The sequence below is a fragment of the Anolis carolinensis genome, chromosome 5 (assembly GCF_035594765.1).
Source record: "Anolis carolinensis isolate JA03-04 chromosome 5, rAnoCar3.1.pri, whole genome shotgun sequence".
NCBI classification, from domain to species: domain Eukaryota; kingdom Metazoa; phylum Chordata; class Lepidosauria; order Squamata; family Dactyloidae; genus Anolis; species Anolis carolinensis.
Window position 1 is genome coordinate 106,127,937 of NC_085845.1, and position 21,471 is coordinate 106,149,407.

General features: G+C 44.6%; 1 protein-coding gene across 2 annotated transcripts; it reads right to left on the reverse strand.

The window, feature by feature from the left end:
* Positions 1-534: 534 nt before the first annotated feature.
* On the reverse strand, positions 535-20,997 carry nkx3-2 (NK3 homeobox 2). 2 transcript variants are annotated; one of them, XM_062982096.1, is made up of 2 exons: positions 20,387-20,997; positions 535-3,072 (listed from the first exon to the last, which is right to left on the reverse strand). In XM_062982096.1, the coding sequence occupies exons 1-2, from the start codon at positions 20,793-20,795 to the stop codon at positions 2,435-2,437; spliced, it is 1,047 nt and encodes a 348-aa protein (XP_062838166.1). In that variant the 5' UTR covers positions 20,796-20,997; the 3' UTR covers positions 535-2,434. The 2 variants fall into 2 exon arrangements, with proteins under 2 accessions (XP_062838166.1, XP_062838165.1); XM_062982095.1 differs by having other exon boundaries at positions 535-3,075.
* Positions 20,998-21,471: the final 474 nt, after the last annotated feature.

Genomic DNA, 21,471 nt, shown 5'->3' on the forward strand with positions numbered 1-21,471 from the left:
GAAACATCAGGAGAGAATGCTTTTGGAACATGGCCATACAGCCTGGAAAACTCACAGCAACCCAGTAATTCTGGCCATGAAAGCCTTCCACAACACATCCCTTCTAGCCAGAGGCGGTTCAACCACCAGGCCAACTAGGCAGTTGCCTGTGGCGCCATCTTGTTGGGGGTGCCATTGAGGCAACTCCTGTCTCCTGTGGCCTGCCTCCGCAAGTTATTGAACTGCTTTTTCTGTTGATTTGTTCTAAAACATGATGTTTTAGTGCTTAATTTGTAAAATCTTAATGTAATTTGATGTTTAGTAGACTTTTCCTTAATCCCTCCTTATCAAACATTTTCGCTTATCCAACGTTTTTATTTTTCAGTGATTGGTTGGGGGGGGGGGGCAAAATTCTGTTCACCTACACTTGAAAATTACCTAGGGCTGGCTCTGCTTCTAGCTTCTACACATCACTCAGAAAACGGCCCTTTGCCCTGTAAACCGTTCCCTGGATTCACAGCCACGGAAAGCTAAGAACAGAGACAGCAGCAGCCCAAGAGTTAAACTGAACTTTATAAATTAAAAATAAACACACAGAGGGAGAAATACAGATGGAAGAAATGAACAAACACATATTCACAATTGGTGGGGAGCAGACAGAGAGAAATAAGGAGTGCAGATCTTCTCCAAAAGAGAAAGGCACGAAGGTTGAACTGGGACCTCCGGAGGATGGATCTACACTGCCCAATATCCCAAGATCGGATCCCAGATTGTCTGCTTTTCCCAATTTATGTGGAAGTGTTGACTAGGCCCGGGCAAACTTTGACCCTCCAGGTGTTTTGGACTTCAACTCCCACAATTCCTAACAGCCTACCAGCTGCCAGTTACGCAAGTACCTTAGGAAGTCTGGCTTGGTTATGACATCTCGTATAGACTACTGCAAAGCACTCTACCTGGGGTAACCTTTGAAGTCTGGGTGTTTTGGACTTCAACTCCCAGAAAACCCAGCCAGCTTACCAGCTGTTAGGAATTGTGGGAGCTGAAGTCCAAAACACCCAGAGGCCCAAAGGTTGGGAACCACTGAACAGGCAGCCAGATTGTTAATGGGAGCTGTATACAAGGAACACACAACCCCCCCTGCTGCATCAGCTCCACTGGCTGCCAGTTTGCTACCCAGCACAATTCAAAGTGCTCGTCTTGGCCTATAAAACCCCTGAAGGCCTGGCCCAAGTCACCTGTCAGAAGGTATCTCTCTCTATGAACCATCCCGGAGGCAAAGAAAGACAGGGCCTTTTCAGTGGTGGTCCCTGGGCTGTAAGATTAAATCGGCCCCTTTCCTCCTGACATTTTGCAAACAAGTGAAAACTTGGCTTTGGGAGCAAGCATTTGGTCCAGCATAATTACCTGTGCAATATAGTTGCAATCCTCTTTGGATTGATGAATCTGATTACCTGGCTTTAGATCTATGCACAATAGTCGTCTAATGTTTACCTATGTTGTTTTTAAATGATTTTTTTATGTCAGGAGCGACTTGAGAAAATGCAAGTTGCTTCTGGTGAGAGAGAATTGGCTGTCTGCAAGGAAGTTGCCCAGGGGATGCCAAGATGTTTTGATGTTTTTACCATCATTGTGGAAGAGAATTGGCAGTCTGCAAGGATGTTGCCAAGGGGATGCCCAGATGTTTTGACTATTCTTGTGGGAGGCTTCTCTCATGTCCCCGAATGGGGCTGGAGCTGATAGAGGGAGCTCATCCCCGCTCTCCTGGGTTGGATTCCAACCGGCAACCTTCAGGTCAGCAACCTGCCAGCACAAGGGTTTAACCCACTGCGCCACTGGGGTCTCCTTAAATGGTTGCTTAATTGCTTTTAATGATTGTTGTTCGGGCATGGAATGATGCCACCCTCTGAGTCCCCTTTGGGGTGAGAAGGGCGGGATATAAATGTCCTACATAAAATAAATTAAAAAGTCCCAAAAACCTGGAGGGCCAAGGTTTGCCCATGCCTGGTGCAGACTCATATACCCCATTGCAAAGCAGATAATCTGAGATTAAGTCCCGGGGGTATAGGGCAGTATAGATCCAGAGCAAGACTCCGAAAAGGAGGAGAAAGGAGGAGAGAAAGGCACTTGGAGGGCGATTAAGATTCCTCCCTTCCCCGCCCCGCCCCAAAAAAGGCCTGAATAAGATATTCACATTGAATATAAAAATAATAACAATAATTATCGTCACAAGAACAATTTCCATACAACCGCAAAGTGCTCGAACTGGCAAGGCTCCCGAGGGTCCTTCTCCGGGGGGAGCCCTGTATGTGGGGCGAAAGTCTTAGAATCAGGGGGCACCCAATTCCAGGGAGGAAAGGAGGTGGGGGTCTTGCGCTTCAGGAGGGGAAAGGGGGAGGTCCGGATTGTCTGGAAGCATCCCAAGAAGTTGGAGGAGGGTGTCTTTGTGTATTGGGGGTCACTGGGAGGCCCCGGCGGCGGCGGCGGCGCAGGCGGAGAGAGCCCAGCCGGGCAGGCAGTAGTAGGGGTAGTAGTAAGGCGGCGGGAGGTGGAGCAGCGGCGGGTGAGGGTGCGGGGGCGGCGGAGGGGGCCGCAACACCTCCCCCGGGTGGTACTGGCGCTGATCGTCGCGGACCAGGACTTTGACGGCCACCTTCTTGGCGGCGGGCGCGGAGGCCAGGAGGTCTGCGGCCAGCTGTCGCCGCTTGGTCTTGTAGCGCCGGTTCTGGAACCAGATCTTGACCTGGGTCTCGGTCAGCTTGAGCGAGGCGGCGAGGTCGGCCCGCTCCGGCCCGGAGAGGTAGCGCTGGTGGTTGAAGCGCCGCTCCAGCTCGAAGACCTGCGCGTGCGAGAAGGCGGCCCGCGAGCGCTTCTTCCTCGCCTTCGGAGGCGCCGGCGGGGCTGCTGCCATCGGAGAGGAGGACGACGAGGAGGAGGAAGAGGAGGATGCTCTTGGAGCTTCTCTCGCCGCCTCTCTCGCCGCCGCCTCCTTCTCCCTTCCAGGGAGCTCCTGGCTGCACTGTCCGGCCCCGCGGCTGCGAGGACACGCCGCGATCTCCTCCTCTTCCTCGTTGGGGTCCTCCAGGCGGCTGCGGTCTGCTGGGGAGGGAGGCAAAGGATGGGGAAAGAGGCAAGGGAGGCGTCAGGAGGGGAGCAATCCAGTGCATAGAGAGATTTTATACACCCCCTTCCTACGCCCCCCCCCTCACATCACCACCCTTGAAAACTCAAGCCTCAACTGACTCCAACTACTTCTGATTCAAACGCATTCTCAATGGAGCCTCACTCTGAACATTCCGTTGGAAATAGCAACCTCCCAAGCCTTTCGCTGTTCATTTGTTAATGTATATATTTGCTATATAGGTAAAGGTTTCCCCTGACGTTAAGTCCAGTCATGTCTGACTCTGGGGTGTGGTGCTCATCTCCATTTCTAAGCCAAAGAGCAGTTGTCCGTAGACACCTCCAAGGTCATGTGGCCGGCATGACTGCATGGAGCGCCGTTACCTTCCCGCTGGGGCGATACCTATTGATCTACTCACATTGGCATGGTTTCGAACTGCTAGGTTAGCAGGAGCTGGAGCTAACAGCGGCCGCTTACGCAGCTCCCTGGGCTTGAACCTGGGACCTTTCGGTCAGCAGCTCAGTGCTTTAACGCACTTTGTCACGGGGCAAAATGATATATAGCTATATTGGTATATATAAGGGCCTCCGGTGGTGCAGTGTGTTAAAGCGCTGAGCTGCCGAGCTTGTGGACCAAAAGGTCGCAGGTTCAAATACGGGTAGCGGAATGAGCGCCCGCTGTTAGCCCCAGCTTCTGCCAACCTAGCAGTTCGAAAACATGCAAATGTGAGTAGATCAATAGGTACCACTTTGGCGGGAAGGTAACGGCGTTCCATGCAGTCATACTGGCCACATGACCTTGGAGGTGTCTACGGACAACGCCGGCTTTTCAGCTGAGAAATGGAGATGAGCACCAACCCGCAGAGTTGGACGCGACTGGACTTTCAGGGGAAACCTTTACCTGTATATATAATGTGAGCAGTGTGTTAAAGCGCTGAGCTGCTGAACTTGCGGACAGAAGCGGAGTGAGCTCCCTTTGTTAACCCCAGCTTCTGCTAACCTAGCAGTTCGAAAACATGCAAATGTAAGTAGATAGATAGGTACCGCTCCAGCGGGAAGGTAAGGGTGCTCCATACCGGCCACATGACCTAGGAGGTGTCTACGGATAACGTATTTGCTTTGAAAGCGAGGAAGAGCTGAGGAGCCTTGTAACCAAAGTGAAAGAAGAAAGTGCAAAAGCTGGGTTGCAGCTAAACATTAAAAAAACCCCAAGATTATGGCAACCAGACTGAATGATAACTAATAGAGGGAGGAAATGTGGAGGAAGTAGGAGACAGGGCTATAGCCAAGGAGGGAGGGTTAGGGGTTCAACCCCCCCCCCCCATTTTTTAGGTTTAAAAAAACTCCACACCTGCCTCCAACAGACAAGAGTTCTTTCTTTCCCCCCCCCCCCCACCTTCCACAGATATATAAACACCCCCCCCCCTTGTCTAGTTTCCAACAGACATCACAACCACTGAGGATGACTGCCATAGATGTGGGCAAAACGTCAGGAGAGAATGCTTCTGGAACATGACCATACAGCCCAAAAGACTCTCAGCAACCCAGAGATTCAGACCATGAAAACCTTCAACAACAATACATTCTAAGATCTGTTGGGAATAGCAACCTCCCAAGCCTTTCACGGTTCGTTTGTTAATGTATATATTTGCTATATATTTTTTTATATAACGCGTATATTTGCTCTGATGGCTGAAAGCGAGGAGGAGCTGAGAAGCCTTCTAACCAAGGTGAAAAAAGAAAGTGCAAAAGCTGGGTTGCAGTTAAACATCAAGATTATGGCAACCAGACTGATTGTCAACTGGCAAATAGAGGGAGAAAACGTGGAAGCAGTGATAGACCTTGTATTTCTAGGAAGGAAGATTACTGCAGATGCAGGACGTTTACTTCTTGGACCAACCTCGATAAAATAGTGAAGAATAGAGGCATCACACTGGAAAGGAAGGTCCGCAGTGTTAAAGTATTCCTCATAATAACCTATGGATGTGACAGCTGGACCATAAGGAAGGCTAAGTGTGTTGGGTTATCTAAGCAATCATGCATGCATTGTCAATGTGGGATAGTTTATGTAATTAGTTATGTTTGTTGCTTAGTAACCTGAGCCAACCTGCATTCCAAAGTTGATGACAACATTTAAGGGTTTTTGCATGTGATGTGGGAAATGGGAGTATCCTTTCTGGGGACACACAGGAAGTGATGTACATATGCCTCTTCCTGTCTCTTTCTCTTCGCTCCTTCTTGACCATGCCATGCCATGCCGATGTTGCTCTTGTTTGTTAAGAGAGATGTAGTATCATGAACTGTTCTTTTCTTTTGAAACTAAGATGTTTTTACCTGTATGACCATCATCATACAAGATTGTGAGCAAACATATTTTTTACTATTTTACTTTTGATGTCTCTGATGTTTATTTTATGCGCATGACTTTTTTAAAGGGAAAGGGAGGCTGGCTATTTTGTCTTATTGTTTATTTTCTTTTTACCTCTGCTCACATAAACCCCTAGTCTTCTGCATTTTTACTGCTCTGCACCAATATCTAACTATATTGGTATCATAATCTTAACAGGTTATGAATATATATTTCTATTAAAATGAAAGAAGATAGACACTTTTGAACTGTGGTGTTAGAGGAAAATTCTGAGAGTGCCTTGAACCAAGGGAAGATCAAACCAGTTCATACTCCAGGAAATAAATCCAGGCTGCTCACTGGAGGGAAGGATATTAGAGGCAAAGATGAAGTACTTTGGCCACATAATGAGAAAACAGGAGATCTTGGAGAAAAGAATAATGCTGGGGAAAATGGAAGGAAAAGGAAGAAGGGTCGACCAAGGGCAAGATGGATGGGTGTAATCCTTGAAGTGACTGGCTTGACCTTGAAGGAGCTGGGGTGGCCACCGCAGACAGGGAGCTTTGGAGTGGGCTGGTCCATGAGGAAGCAACTGACTGACAACAAATATTTGTTAACCTGTATTCTATGTGTATGTTGATTTACCATTTGAATGTAGCTCTTTGGTGTGGGAGGGATTATAACAGTGGTTCCCAACCTTTTTTTGACTAGGGACCACTTGACCAAGAACCACGCTCCAACACTAGTACCAAAAGATTCAGCTTGGTTATCTGGGGTGCTGATTCAGAAAATTGCATTGGACAGACCACATCAGCTCTAGTTTCTGATACAGAACATATGCCATCCAGTAGTCACCATCAGTCACTCACAGAAAACCATATTTAATAATCTAGAGCTGATGTGGTCTATCAAATGCAGTTTTCTGAATTAGCACCCCAAATAACCCCAGGAACAGGCCTAAAAACGAAAACAACAAAGCACCTCTGCTTCCAGGTACCACATGGAACAACTCAACTCAGGGGGAGGGAGGGAGGAGGAAAAGCAACAGTCAGGAGGCTTGCTGTCGAGAACCCAGTTGCTCTCCTTTGGTTCTTGGGTACCACTGGTGGTCCAGGGGCCACAGGCTGGGAACCAATGGGTTATAGACATGTGATTATACTGAGCATGTTCAAACTCAGGACTCCATTTTGTAGTCAGCCTACTGAATATCATTGGAGGTGGACGTGTCTGCATCACAGTGGAAGTGGATACATGTTGCTGTTTTGAACTTCAATAGAGAAGTATGACTTAGGAACTTTAGTGAGTACAACTATACCTAAAGACTATGGACTGTTAAAATTATACCCTGTGTATTCAACACAGAGAGAACTACATCCTATCTATAACTGAACTTTAATAAGAAATGTGCCTGTATGGTGAATTAATACAAGATGTTTGTGAGTAAACAAGATATGTCATTTTTCAAATAAAACTTTGGTTTTTTAATGTCTTAGTGCATATTTTAAACTGAGAGGTTTCAAGGGAGGGTATATCTTTTGGACATCTGCAACTGCAATTTCAGCTTCAAAGAAACAACCATCCTCTGCTAACTAAATATATTTTTGCAGTGGCATGTCTTTGTCCTTGGCAGTTCAAAGACATGGTTCTTCAGTTTAACAGCTGATTTACCATGAAAATTCACATTTGCCAAGCAGATATAACATCATTTTTCCTTTTCAATATTTATTTATTTCAATCATTTATACCCCGCCCTTCTCACGGGACTCACACTGATATACAATGAACTAAAATGTTAAAACAGTTAAAACAGTCATAAAATACAATATACAAAGTTTAAAACAATGCAAAGTGCCCATGCCATTCCTTATGTACCCGACCTTATGCAAGAGCCGTAATTCAGACCGCTGAATAAGTTATGATAGTCATTTATTTACAAAGGGATATATGCGAACCCAGAGACTGGGTGTAGTTATTTCCAATAAGATCAGGGTCATGTGGTTTGTAGTCCCTCCCACAACCTCTAACAACAGAGTTAAGGGGAAAACTGTATACCAATACATAAAATATAATAAGCAATCTCAGTTAGATAGATAACTAATATATACATGTTTGAGGCCTTTTTCTATGATATCAGCTTGCCTAATTGCAAGTGCCCCCTCCCCCAACATATTTAAGTACAATGGCCAAGGTTGTTGGGGAAATCAGGAATCTCCACAGGCTTTTGGATGCGTGACTCTTTTGGAGATGAATTGGTACTACAGTAGAGTCTCACTTATCCAAGCCTTGCTTATCCAAGCCTCTGGATTATCCAAGCCATTTTTGTAGTCAATGTTTTCAATATATCATGATATTTTGGTGCTAAATTCATAAATATAGTAATTACAACATAACATTACTACGCGTTGAACTACTTTTTCTGTCAAATTTGTTGTATAACATGATGTTTTGGTGCTTAATTTGTAAAATCCTAACCTAATTTGATGTTTAATAGGTTTTTCCTTAATTCCTCATTATCCAAGGTATTCGCTTATCCAAGCTTCTGCTGGCCCGTTTAGCTTGGAGAAGTGAGACTCTACTGTATTTTCATTATTTGGAAAATCATAACCTTTTGGAAAGACATGACCTTGTCAGAGATTGTAACCTTTTGTAAAGCATGATACTCCTGAAAAGAGCTGAGTCAATCTTCTCCTTAGTGGTAAGTCTGAAATCCCTGGTTTTCTCTTTGAACTGTTAGAACAAAGGCATGCCAATGCACAAAATATATAGCAGATCTTCAGAAGTGTTATTTCAGTTGCCCAAAACATCTATTCTCCCATAAAATATATTGCTATTAAATCATCCTCTCAAGAGACCAAAAATAAGTAGTCTTCATTAAAAGTTAACATAGTTAGTTTACTTACAAATTTCATATATCCAATATACAGGTACATTGCTTATTGGTTTCATGTTAACTGAATAATATATCAACTATATAATACTGTACTATACATCTACTGCAAACAGACCCATATATTTACTGAACATCTTACTGAGTACTGACTATACTCCTGCTCTGACATCAACAGAATTCACTGACTTCTAATTCAAACTGACGCAAGCCTCAACTGACTTCTAACTCAAACTGACTCAAGCCTCATCTGGCTTCTCACTGACTTAACTGATTCCAACTGACTTCTAATTCAAACCATTCTAAATGGAGTCTCACTCTGAATATTCTAAGATCAGGGTCACATGATATGTAGTCCCTCCCGCAACTTCAAACAACAGAGCTAAGGGAAAAACTGCATACCAATATATATACATACAATATAAGAAGCAATCTCAATTACATACATAACAAGTAGAGGAGGCTTGTAGAAGGTTGCTATTTCTAACAAAAGTGTCATCTTGTCCAATGGCAAGTGCTCCTCCCCAAACATATCCCCCCCCCTTTCAAGGTCAGAAACTATCCTTTGGTATTTTAGTAGCTTGGAAATATAATAGAAATTCCAATAGGATTACTGCATGCACTGAAAATGTATCTTGTAGTCAGTATTATTGTAATACTAATTTCATTGTGCAACAAAATGTGGAAGAAAAAAATGTTCCTAGTTGGAAAGTTTCACCCTATGTCTCAGGATTTCCACAGGTGTCCTCCTTTAGGGAACTGAAAACCTGGATGTTCCAACTAGCTAGTGGAGTTTGGGAGTATACTCTGTTCTTCACTTCCTCCACTTCCTTGGCCCTGTGATACCCTGTTTGCACTGCCCCTCGCCCAGTCCTTTTACAGTTGATTAGGTCCATTTTAGTACTTCGATGTAGTCGGTTTTATACCCTATTTTAGTGTGTTTTATCAGGGTTTCAGTATTTTAAGATGTTTTTATTTTATTTTTATTTTCTTATTTTATTTTTCATCAAATAGCTTGTTTGTATTATCTAATGCGCCTTGTCCTGACCTAACCTGTTTGTATGGTTTTCTATTGGCGTGGAATTGTTGCAATATTTCTTGGAAACAGCCCTGAGTCCCTTCAGGGGAGATAGATAAAGGCAAGGCTGTAGCCAGAAAAAAAATGGCCTGCTACAGGCCTGTGAATAAATTGTCAATATTTGTTATAGATAGTGCTTAAAGTTCTGGAGGGGCTCTTAATTTTTTGCATCTCATAGACTTAGTATGGGGATTTGGTTAACCAGTTAAAATTCATGAGTAAACCAGGTTTTTTTTAACCTGAAAATGGGGGGGGGGTTGAACCCCTAACACCCCCCCCCCACCCACCCACCCACAGGCCTAGGTAAAGGTAAAGATTTGCTCCTGACATTAAGTTTAGACATCTCCATTTCTAAGCCGAAGAGCCTGCATTGTCCATAGACCAGCATGACTGCATGACTGCATGGAGCGCCATTACCTTCCCACCAAATCGGAACCTATTGACCTACTCATATTTGCATGTTTTGAATTGCTAAATTGGCAGAAGCTGGGGCTAAAAGCGGGAGCTCACCCCTCTCCCTGGATTCGACCTCAGACCTTCCAGTCAGCAAGTTCAGCACGTCAGCGGGTTTAACCTGCTGCACCACTGAGGAGATAGGGTGGTCTATAAAGTTTATTATTATTATCAACTATAGATTATAACACAAGGTCATCAATAACACTATGTCATAAAATTGATTTTTTTTCTGTTCCTCCTTTGAAAGTGTTATTTCTTGCTTAATGGTACGGGATTGACTTCGAAATTAGTGGTTCTACTCCAGAGACTTAGTTTCTGTGGCTGCCACAAATGACCTGTAATTGGTTGACACTACATAAGATATTTATGGAAAAACTATAGCAGAAATGTGCTTCGGGATGTCCCATCAAAACAACGTTTTTGCAGTTTAATCAAGTTTTTCCATTTCTTTTTATAATAGGATCAATTAGGAAATGAGCCCCAGTGGCGCAATGGGTTAAACCCTTGTGCTGGCTGGACTGAAGGTTGGGTTGATGAAGACTGTCTGTTCAAATCCCCGAGAAGGGGTGAGCTCCCGTCTGTCAGCTCTAGCTCGCAGGGAAGTGAGAGAAGCCCCCTAGCTACTCTGTTTCCCCCAAAATAAGACAGGGTCTTATCTTAATTTTTGCTCCCAAAGATGCATTAGGGCTTGTTTTCAGTGGCAGACTTATTTTTCCAAATTGACTTTTTAAGTGAACTATAGGGCTTATTTTTGAAAAAGGGTTTATATTTCGAGCATTCTCAAAAATGCTGAAAAATCATGATAGGTCATTTCGGGGGAAACTGGGTAACGTCTCTGTAGACGGCCAATTCTCTTACACCAGAAGGGATTTTAAAAAATTAGGAAATGGCATTTATCACCCAGAAACAAAAACCGTGTTACATAGTGTAATAGAAGTTTCGATATCTTCCTGCGTGCACTTAAAATGTACCTTGTATTACTATTGTAATAATTTTAATTGTACCTTTTCCCCTCTTATATAAAACTAAAATCATGTTTTTTCTTATACTATGACAGCCTTTTAGTTGTGGGTGGTCCCCTCCCTTTTTTCCCCCCTAGGACCCTTCCACACAGCCATATAACCCAGAATATCAAGGCAGAAAATCCCACAATATCTGCTTTGAATACCTGAGTCCACACTGCCTTATATCAGATAATAACGCAGATAATGTGGGGATTTTATTCAGCTTTGTGGAAGGGGCCTTAGAAACTTCCCTTTGGGTGCTTCCTCCGCCTTGGGGCCTTTGCTCACTCTTCATCACTCATCACTATCCCGGGGTTTTGTGATGAATCAATCCCCGAATTATCCCGCATTGTTGCCTACTACTAGGACAAGCCTTTTCCGAACTAACTCCTATAATAAATTGTCCCGAGTCCCGATTTGGAACAACACCCTCTCTGAACACACATCTTGCTAGGAAAGCCTTTGAGCCATCACAAACTAGAGGTCCGCAACTCAACCTTTAGGTCAGCAATCCAAGGGTTTAACCCATTGCGCCATCAGGGCTCAGCATGGTTCAGAAGGGTTGTGAGTCAACACAGAAGTAAATCCTATACTATAGTAGCTTGCAAATATCACACTGGCCAACACATATTTTGGTGCCTCAAATTGACTTGCTGACTCCAAAAATGGCACCCGTTTCCCCCTATCAGTACTACTGTTTGAGATGCATAATATGCCATACAGCATTCTCCATCTGCTCCCATAGAACCACTATAACCAGATATAGTTATAGCTTTTGAGCCCCTTCTACACTGCTATATAATCCAGATGATCAAATAAGATAATGTAGATCAGGCATGGGCAAACTTGGGCCCTCCAGGTGTTTTGGACTTCAATGGGGGCCAAAGAAATTCTACAGCAGTCTCCTATAGGTGTATCCAATGCCATTTTCCGAATCGGCGCCCCAAGAACAAACCAAAACAGCAAGAATTTTTGTGTGATTGGGTTGCCATTAGTGGAGATAGGTTTCTGCAGGCTGGAAAGCAAAAATAACAACTGGAGTTTGCCCAAGAGCAAGCAATACGTTGAAAATCATCTAGTCGCTGGACAATATCCTAGACGTTCCAATGTTATTACTGTATGCAACTCAATTTTATGTTGTATTGCCATTTTAATTAATTAAAAATAATAATAATAAAATCATTAAAACTATGGGTCCACCTTTGTCTTCTGGCAACCGATATTTTAGGTCCCTAGTTGAGGACCTAAAAGATGGCTATTCGGAAGCAGTGGAAAATAACGCTACACTACACTAAGCTGACTCTGGAAAATATCTCTATATTATATTACATTACATTACATTACATTACATTATATATTATTTATTATATTATATAGAGATATTTTCCAGAACTCACACACACTATAGGATAATGTAATGTAATGTAATGTAATAATATAATATAATAAATGGAGATATTTCCAGAGCCCACATACCCTATAATAATATTATAAAATATTATACGCATTTTCCGGGCTTTATGGCCGTGTTCTAGCAGCATTTTTTCCTGACATTTCGCCTGCATCTGTGGCTGGCATCTTCAGAAGATTGTCAGGATATAATATAATAAATATAATATAATACTAGATATATTCTCCAGAGTCCCCCAACACTATGATAAGATATGATGTGATATTATATTATATTATATTATATTATATTATATTATATTATATTATATTATATTATATTATATTATATTATATTATAGTGTGTTGTGTGGTTTCCGGGCTGCATGGCTGTGTCCTAGCAGCATTTTCTCCTGACGTTTCCCCTGCATCTGTGGCTGGTCTCTTCAGAGGATCGCCAGGATATTATAATATATAATATAAAATAATATAAAGATATTCTCCAGCGTCCACACACCATTATTATATAAATATTATATTATATTATATTATATTATATTATATTATATTATATTATATTATATTATATTATATTATATTATATTATATTATATTATAGTGTGTTGTGTGGTTTCCGAGCTGTATGGCCCTGTTCTAGCAGCATTTTCTCCTGACGTTTCGCCTGCATCTGTGGCTAGCATCTTTAGAAGATCGCCAGGAGAAAATGCTGCTAGAACACGGCCATACAGCCCGGAAACCACACAACACCCCAGTGATTCTAGCAGTGAAAGCCTTGGACGATGCAATAATATAATATTATTTAAAACGATACGGATTGTGAAAACAAGACAAGGCTTCTTCGGTGGGGCTGAAGCAGAGCAGCCGCCGCGGGAAAGGACGGGCTTTTTCTCGGCGCCGCCGTTTCCTCGAAAGCATGAAGCGAAACCGTGGACGGAGCCCAAGCTGCGAGGAAGGCCGAGAAAAAGGCCAGAGAAGGCGGCCTCCTTCAGGAATTCGCCGGGAACTAGCAAAACGGTGCCTTGCTCGAAGGGAAGCGGAGGAAAAGGCAGTCTCACAAATAGCACAAAACCGACTGGAGGAAGCCTAGCGTTGCTGCCGGCGTGGACTCCAGGCAAACTTTCAAGCTTTCTGGAGACATATGTCCCGCTGGAAAAGTCAGGAAAGCTATCTTCCCCCCACTCCCGTAAACGAGAAGGTCTCTGCCCTGAAGATATCAGACTGTCCCCTTTGCTATCACAGGTATTTTCAACCTGTCCCGGCTCCGCCATCACCTTCCTCTCGAATTCAGCAGCAAGAAGGAAGCGCAAGGCTCCAACCAAGGCGGTGGAGTCTCCTTAGGTAACACGATTCCCCCCCCCCCGCGGGTTATAAGTGCCATTAACTAATTGGTTCTATTTTTCAAAAAAATAGGAAAGGTTTATGAAACTGTAAAAACTTTCTTTGTGCGGGACACCCTATATGAATGAAATGAATATCTCAAGAGAGTCTCAACCAATTCAACATAGTTTGTGGCAGCCACGTAAACAAAGTTTCTGGAGCATAAACAACTAAGCAAGGGAGGTATATATATTTCTGGACAGTCCAGGTTGGGAGAAAGAACTCTTGTCTGTTGGAGGCAAGTGTGAATGTTGCAATTCATCACCTGGGGAATATTTTGTCGGGATGTGTTAGCTGACCCCTATTGTTTCATGTCTGGAATTCCCCTGTTTTCAGAGTGTTTTTCTTTATTTACTGTCCTGATATTATTTGAGATCACAGAAATGCTGGACCACTCTAACAACCACCATGTCAGACTACACAGAGAAGCCATTGAAATCCACAAGCATGTGGACAATTTCAACAGAAAGGAGGAAACCATAACAATGAACAAAATCTGGCTGTCAGTACATTAGAGTCTCCCTTATCCAACATAAATGGGCAGAACGTTGGATAAGCGAATATGTTGGACAATAAGGAGCGATTAAGAATAAGTCTAACAAACATCAAATTAGGTTATGATTTTACAAATTAAGCACCAAAACATGTTATACAACAAATTTGACAGAAAAAGTAGTTCAGTATGCAGTAATGCTACGTAGTAACTACTGTATTTACGAATTTAGCACCAAAATATCACGATGTATTGAAAACATTGACTACAAAAATGCGTTGGATAATCCAGAACGTTGGATAAGCGAATGTTGGATAAGTGAGACTCTACTGTATTAAAATACTTTAAAATCAGGACAGTATGAAGATCAACACCAGAAAACAGAGGAATTCCAGACAGGAAACAATCAGGGCCAGCTAACACCTCCCAACAAAGGACCCCCCCCCCCGCAGGAAGCAGCCAGACCTTGAAGCTGCAAGGCGTTTCAATGCTAATCAAGGGAGCCAATTGCAACATTCACACGTGCCTCAAGCAGACAAGAGTTCTTTCTCCCACCCTGGACCTTCCAGATATATAAACCCCACTTGCCTAGTTTCCAACAGAGCACACAATTTCTGAGGATGCTTGCCATAGATGTGGGCGAAACGTCAGGAGGGGATGTTTCTGGAACATGGCCATACAGCCCAGAAAACGCACAGCAACCCAATTCAACATAGTTTGCGGCAGCCACAAAACCACAAAATTTCTGGAGTATAACAACTAGTTTCAGAGTCATTGCCGCACAATTAAACAGGAATAACACTTTCAAAGCTGGAACAGATATGTTTCCTCCAAGTTACTCATAGTGTCATAGAAGATGATTTAGAGTGATGCAAGGCCATGGCACGCACTTTCTTTCTTTGGGGGACCGGGGTTCATAGGATCATAAAAGTTGGAAGAGTCTACATTGGCCATCCAGTCCACCACCACCCAAATGCAAGAAAAGCACAATCAAAGCACCCCGACAGATGGCCACTGAGTCGCCCCTCACCACTGATGCTCATTGGGTGAGTCACACACTCTCACTCTCAGAGAAACCCGCAAGAGGCTTGCATCTGGGCTGTACAACAACAAGAGATTGGATGGGCCTCCTTCAGGAATGCTTTCATGGCAGCAACTTGGACTAGCTGGACTTTGAGGCTGCAGGTGAAAGTGATCTCCTATCTCCTTTAAGGGCACTTTGAAGTGGCAGGACCGTAACACTATGGGTGCTTCCACACAGTCATATAATCCTGAATATCAAGGCAGAAAACCCCACAATATCTACTTTGAACTGGGTGATCTGAGTCCACACTGAGATAGATTCCAGTTCAAAGCAGATAATGTGGGATTTTATTCAGCTGTGTGGAAGGGGCCTGTGTTACACAATTTGAAAATATTTCTCTTCCTGGCTTGAAAGAGTTATTCCTGTGTAATTGCGCAATACTTATTTTGAAAGTAGTTGCTACACTCCAGAAACCTCGTTTTTATGTCCTCCACAAACAAATGAGGTTGAATTGGTTGAGACTCTATGTAATATTCATTGAAAAATATAGCAAAATGTGATGCAGGATGTTCCCCAAAAACAAAGTTTTTGTAGCTGAGTCAACTTTTCCCATGTTTTTATGATAGATCAATTAGGAAATAACCCACGAACAAAAACTGTGTTACATAGTGTAATCTGGGATCAGATCCGTGTATAAGAGTTCAGACCTGGACACGAGAATAAAGCTAAATGCTATAGGTTTTGTCCGTTCATAAATGCGCCAAGCTTTGATAAAAGAGGAAAGGTGCTCAGGTCTGGTATCCCCAAAACTAGAAAACTGGGGGAAATCCATACTGGTATTTAGCAAGCTTTACGTCCTAAAGAGAAGTAGCTAGTCGTTGAAAAAGTGGAGTGGTGGAAGCCTCGAAGCCAAACACATTTTAGGATAACGTTGAGACTGGCTGGATCCACACGACTATATCATGAAGTTTGGAACAGCATTGTATGGTCAGCGTAGATTTATCTAAAATACTGTTAGACGCAGCTAAACTGTATTATGTGGGGCTACACTGACAATATAATGCAGGGACTGCATTATATAGCAGTGTACATTCAGTGTAGACCCAGCCCCCGATGGCTCAGCGGGTTAAATAGCTGAGCTGCTAAACTTGCTGACCGAAAGGTCGTGGTTCGAATCCGGGGGGCAGGGTGAGCTCCCGCTATTAGCCGCAGCTTCTGCGAACCTAGCACTTCGAAAACATGCAAATGTGAGCAAAGCAGTATCTTCGGAGTAGAAATGGAGATGAGCACCACCCCCTAGAGTCAAATACGACTAGACTTAATGTCAAGAGGAAACCTGAGGTCCAGTCACTGGAGTACTCAAGGGAAGCGCCCAATTTTTAAAGAAATCCCAAAACCCCAAGAAGGACACACAGTTGTGTTCCTCGCTGCAATTAGTCAGCATTGACGTCTGCTACGATATTGCTTGCTTCGCGCACATTGGGAGGAAAGAATTCCTTTCCTTCCTTGCTATCTTTCCCTTCCTTCCTCCTTTCCTTTCCTTTCATCTCCTTTCCTTCCTTGCTATCTTTCCCTTTCTTCCTCCTTTCCTTTCCTTCCTTGCTATCTTTCCCCCTCTTCCTCCTTTCCTTTCCTTTCTCCTTTTCTTTCTCCTCTCCCCTCCTTTCTCCTTTCCTTTCCTTTCCTTTCTCCTTTTCTTTCTCCTCTCCTCTCCTTTCTCCTTTCCTTTCCCCTTTCTCCTTTCTCCTTTTCTTTCCTTTCCTTTCCCTCCTTTCCTTTTTTCCTTTCCTTTCTTTTCTCCTTTTCTTTCTCCTCTCCTCTCCTTTCTCCTTTCATTTCCCCTTTCTCCTTTTTCCTTTCCTTTCCTTTCTCCTTTTCTTTCTCCTCTCTTCTCCTTTCCTTTCTCCTTTTCTTTCCTTTCCTTTCCCTCCTTTTCTTTTTTCCTTTCCTTTCTCCTTTCCTTTCTCCTCTCGTTTCTTCTTTCCTTCCTTTCCTTTCCTTCCTTGCTATCTTTCCCTTCCTTCCTCCTTTCCTTTCCTTTCATCTCCTTTCCTTCCTTGCTATCTTTCCCTTTCTTCCTCCTTTCCTTTCCTTCCTTGCTATCTTTCCCTCTCTTCCTCCTTTCCTTTCCTTGCCTTGCCTTTATCCTTTGCTTTCTCCTCTCCTTCCTTGTTATCTTTACCTCCTTTCCTTTCTTTTCTCATTTTCTTTCTCCTTTCCTCTCCTCTCCCCTTTCCTTTCCTTTCCTTTCCTTTTCTTCCCACCCAACGGACTTGTCCGAAACTGCATTGCACCAGTCTATTACAGCTGACCATATCCATATAAGTTAGAAACAGGATCGGTTCTGTAGGTTTGTTCTTAAGTTAGATTTTTTTTTGTAAGTCAGTACAGGTACATTTTTGAAGTCAAAAATGTGAAAATGTGTATCTATGTATGCGTAGATATGTATATATGTATATGTGTGTGTATGTGTGTGTGTGTGTATACGCACGCACGCGCGCACGCACACTAGCTTTGGATAGCATAGCATAGTTCACAGCCCTGTGGTGTTTGTTGCTGCTCGTGTCCTTTCAGAAGAGGTAGCCTCACTTTCCCTCCCCGGGATAATTGGGTTTTCACAAGTGTGGCACGTTGTGGAAACAAGGATGAATCTCCACTGAATTGGCGACCCCCCACCCCTTTCCTCCTGATGATAATAACTCTTCCACGAGTGAATTTCCCTTCCTCGGGGTCGATTTTTCTCACTTCCTTTTGTCTCACCACGTTCTTAACGATGAGGTGTTTGCAAATCAGATTTTTGTAACTATAATGTAATTTCAGACTATGTTGTCCAAGGCTTTCATGGCCGGAATCACTGGGTTGCTGTGAGTTTTCCGGGATATATGGTCATGTTCCAGAAGCATTCTCTCCTGACGTTTTGCCTGCATCTATAGCAGGCATCCTCAGAGGTTGCGAGGTCTGTTGGAAAGTAGGCAAGTGGGGTTTATATCTCTGTGGAAAGTCCAGGGTGGGAGAGAGAACACTTGTCTGTTTTAGGCAAGTGTGCATGTTGATTAGCATTGAATGGCCTTGCAGCTTCAAAGCCTGGCTGCTTCCTGCCCGGGGGAATCCTTTGTTGGGAGGTGTTAGCTGACCTTGATTGTTTCCTATCTGGAATCCCTCTGTTTTCTGAGTATTGTTCTTTATTTACTGTTCTGATTTGAGAGTTTTTTTAAATACTGGTAGCCAGATTTTGTTCATTTTCATGGTTTCCTCCTTTCTGTTGAAATTGTCCACATGCTTGTGGATGTCAATGGCTTCTCTGTGTAGTCTGGCATGATAGTTGTTAGAGTGGTCCAGCATTTCTGTGTTCTCAAATAATATGATATGTCCAGCTTGGTTCATGTATGGAGTTCTCCTGTTTTCAGAGTGTTGTTCTGTCCTGATATTATATTTTAGAGCTAACACTTCCCAACAAGATTTCTTTTTCCCACCCCGATGACCAGTATTTAAAAATTCTAAAATCAGGACAGTGAATTAACAGCAACACTCAGAAAACAGGGGAATTCCAGACAAGAAACAATCAGGGATAGCTGACACTTCCCAACAAAGGATTCCCCCAGGCAGGGAACAGCCAGGCTTTGAAGCTTCAAGGCCATTCAATGCTAATCAAGGTGGCCAATTGCAACATTCACACTTGCCTCCAACAAAGAGGAGTTCTTTCTCCCACCCTGGACATTATTCCACAGATATATAAACTCCACTTGCCTAGTTTCCAATATACCTCCCAACCTCTGAGGACGCGTGCCATAGATGTGGGCGAAACGTCAGGAGAAAATGCTTCTGGAACATGGCCACACAGCTGGCAAAACTCACAGCAACCCAGTGATTCCGGCCATGAAAGCCTTCGACAACATATTTTTAGCTTTGGACAGCATAGCATAGTTCACATCCCTGTCGTGTTTGTTGTGCGGCCTGTTCAGAAGAAATCACCTCACTTTCCGTCTCAGGGATAACTGCGTTTTGACAAATATGGCTTGTTGTGGAAATGAATCTCCATTGAAGTGGAGACGACTCTCCCTTTCCCCGTGATAACAACCATTCCAGGAGCGAATTTCCCTTCGGAGGGGGTGATAATATCTCTTCCAGGAGTGAATTTCCCTTCCTAGAGGCAGATTTCTCTCACTTCCTGTTGTCTCACCACGTTCTTAACTAAAGAGTCCTTTGCAAATAGGATCATTGTAGCTAGAGAGTAGCTGTAATGTAGTTTCAGACTCTTTCGACTTGCCTTTAAGCTGCAAGGCGAGGAATCAGCGGAGCTTTTAGGGACTTCTAGCGAGTTCCGAGCCCCGGTGAGCTGCTGAACTTGCTGACGTAAAGGTTGGCCGTTCCAATTGGGGGGGGGGGGGGGGCGGAGTGAGCTCCCGCTATTAGTCACAGCTTCTTCCAACCTAGCAGTCCGAAAACGAGCAAATGTGAGTAGATCCGTAAGTAGGAGTGAGCTCCCGCTATTAGCCCCAGCTTCTGCCAATCTAGCAGTCCGAAAACATGCAAATGTGAGTAGATCCATAAGTAGGAGTGAGCTCCCGCTATTAGCCCCAGCTTCTGCCAACCTAGCAGTCCAGAAACGAGCAAATATGAGTAGATCCATAAGTAGGAGTTAGCTCCCGCTATTAGCCCCAGCTTCTGCCAACTTAGCAGTCCGAAAACATGTAAACGTGTGTAGATCGGTAGGTTCAAGTGAGCAGGACCATAGCCAGAAAAAATGGGGGGGTGGGGTGACACTTTTTTTAGTGAATCATGAGGAGTAGTTCCAAAATAATTGAGAAATCAGACTCCATGGATAAACTTTAGTGGACACTCCTGAGGATTTAGTTAATCAGTTAAAAATCATGAGTTAACCAGTTTTTTAAAAAATCTGAAAAATGTGGGGGGTTGAACCACTAACCCCCCCCCCTTGCCTACAGCCTTGCGAGTGAGCTCCCGCTGTTAGCCCCAGCTTCTGCAAATGTGAGTAGATCAATAGGTCCCGCTTCAGCGGGAAGGTAAGGGCACTCCATGCAGTCAAGCCGGACAACACGTGCTCTTCGACTAAGCGCACCACCCCCCAGAGTCAGACAGGACTAGATTTAATGTTAGGGGAGGCAAGGGCTCTCTTTCCCTGTGGAAACAAGGATTCCTTCCGTGCACTCCTTCCGTGCTGAATTTCCTCGCCACCCACTGATCTTTGCCTACCTGAGGATCCGTCGGGCTGCTCCGCGTCGTCCTTGACGGAGCCTTCGGGGCGAGGCCTCAGCAGGGCGCCTTCCTCCTCTTCCTCTTCCTCCTCCTCCTCGTCTTCTTCTTCCTCCTCGTCGTCCTCTTCCTCCTCCTCCCGCTCCTCGCTCAGGGCCGAGTCGTAGTCCCAAGCAGCCTGAGCGGAGGGCCCCAAAGCGGGATGCTGCTGCTGGTGGTGGTGGTGATGGAAGAGCTTCCAGCAGCAGGCGTCGGGGCTGGCGAGGGCTCCCCCTGCCGGCGGAGGCGGGAGCTGCAGCCGCCTGTGCATGAAGCCCCGCTCCTCCTTCTTGTTGAGGATGGCTTGGATGGAGAAGGGCGTCGGGGCAGGGACGCTGCCTCCTTCTCCTCCTCCGTTGCGCAGGGCCATGGGGCTTCTGGAGGCGCCCTTCAGCTGGGCCAACGCATGGCAACTGCAGAGGCAGCAGCAGCAGGACCCTTCGGCGCCCCGCGCAGCCCTCCCATTAAAGGCTCTTCCGCTCGTTTACGCTGCTCCCTCCCACCTTTCTCCCTCCTTCCCTCTCTGTTTCTTGTCTCCGCCGCTCGCTGCCTTTTTCTCGCGCGGCCGGCTGTCATGCCTCGCCGATGAGTGACTGACAGCTCCAGGGCCGGGCGCGCTCCCATTGGGCCGGGCTCCACTCTCGGGCCGCCCTCGGATTGGCTCCAAGCCTTTAACCCTTTCCCGCCCATCCGGGACACAAACACACACTCAGGAGTTGGCGATGCATTTTATTCTGCAGCCCAATGCAATAGGTGTCTACCCTGACCAGGCATGTGGGGGGGGGGGGGTTGAGGGACTTCAGCCTGAAATTCTCAGGGTGGTCCGCGAAAAAGCCTTACATTTATTATTTAAACTGTTATGTTTATTCATATCATGATCTCATGGGGATATTGGGATAACAATACAAAAGGTTTGCTAGGGTAGATCCTCCCTCACCCAGACTCAGCCCCCCCCCAAACCAAAAATCCCAGGCCCTCCCGAATCAAAATCCTGGCTACGGGCCTGACACTGACAAAGGACCGCATTACACTAGGGCTTGGATCCA

Excerpts from the sequence above, each read along its gene's own strand:
- nkx3-2 (XM_062982095.1), bottom strand. The coding sequence starts at position 20,795 with ATGGCCCTGCGCAACGGAGGAGGAGAAGGAGGCAGCGTCCCTGCCCCG. Across the intron at positions 3,076-20,386 it reads GCAGCCCGACGGATCCTCAG|CAGACCGCAGCCGCCTGGAG; the intron begins GTAGGCAAAGAT and ends CTCCCTCCCCAG.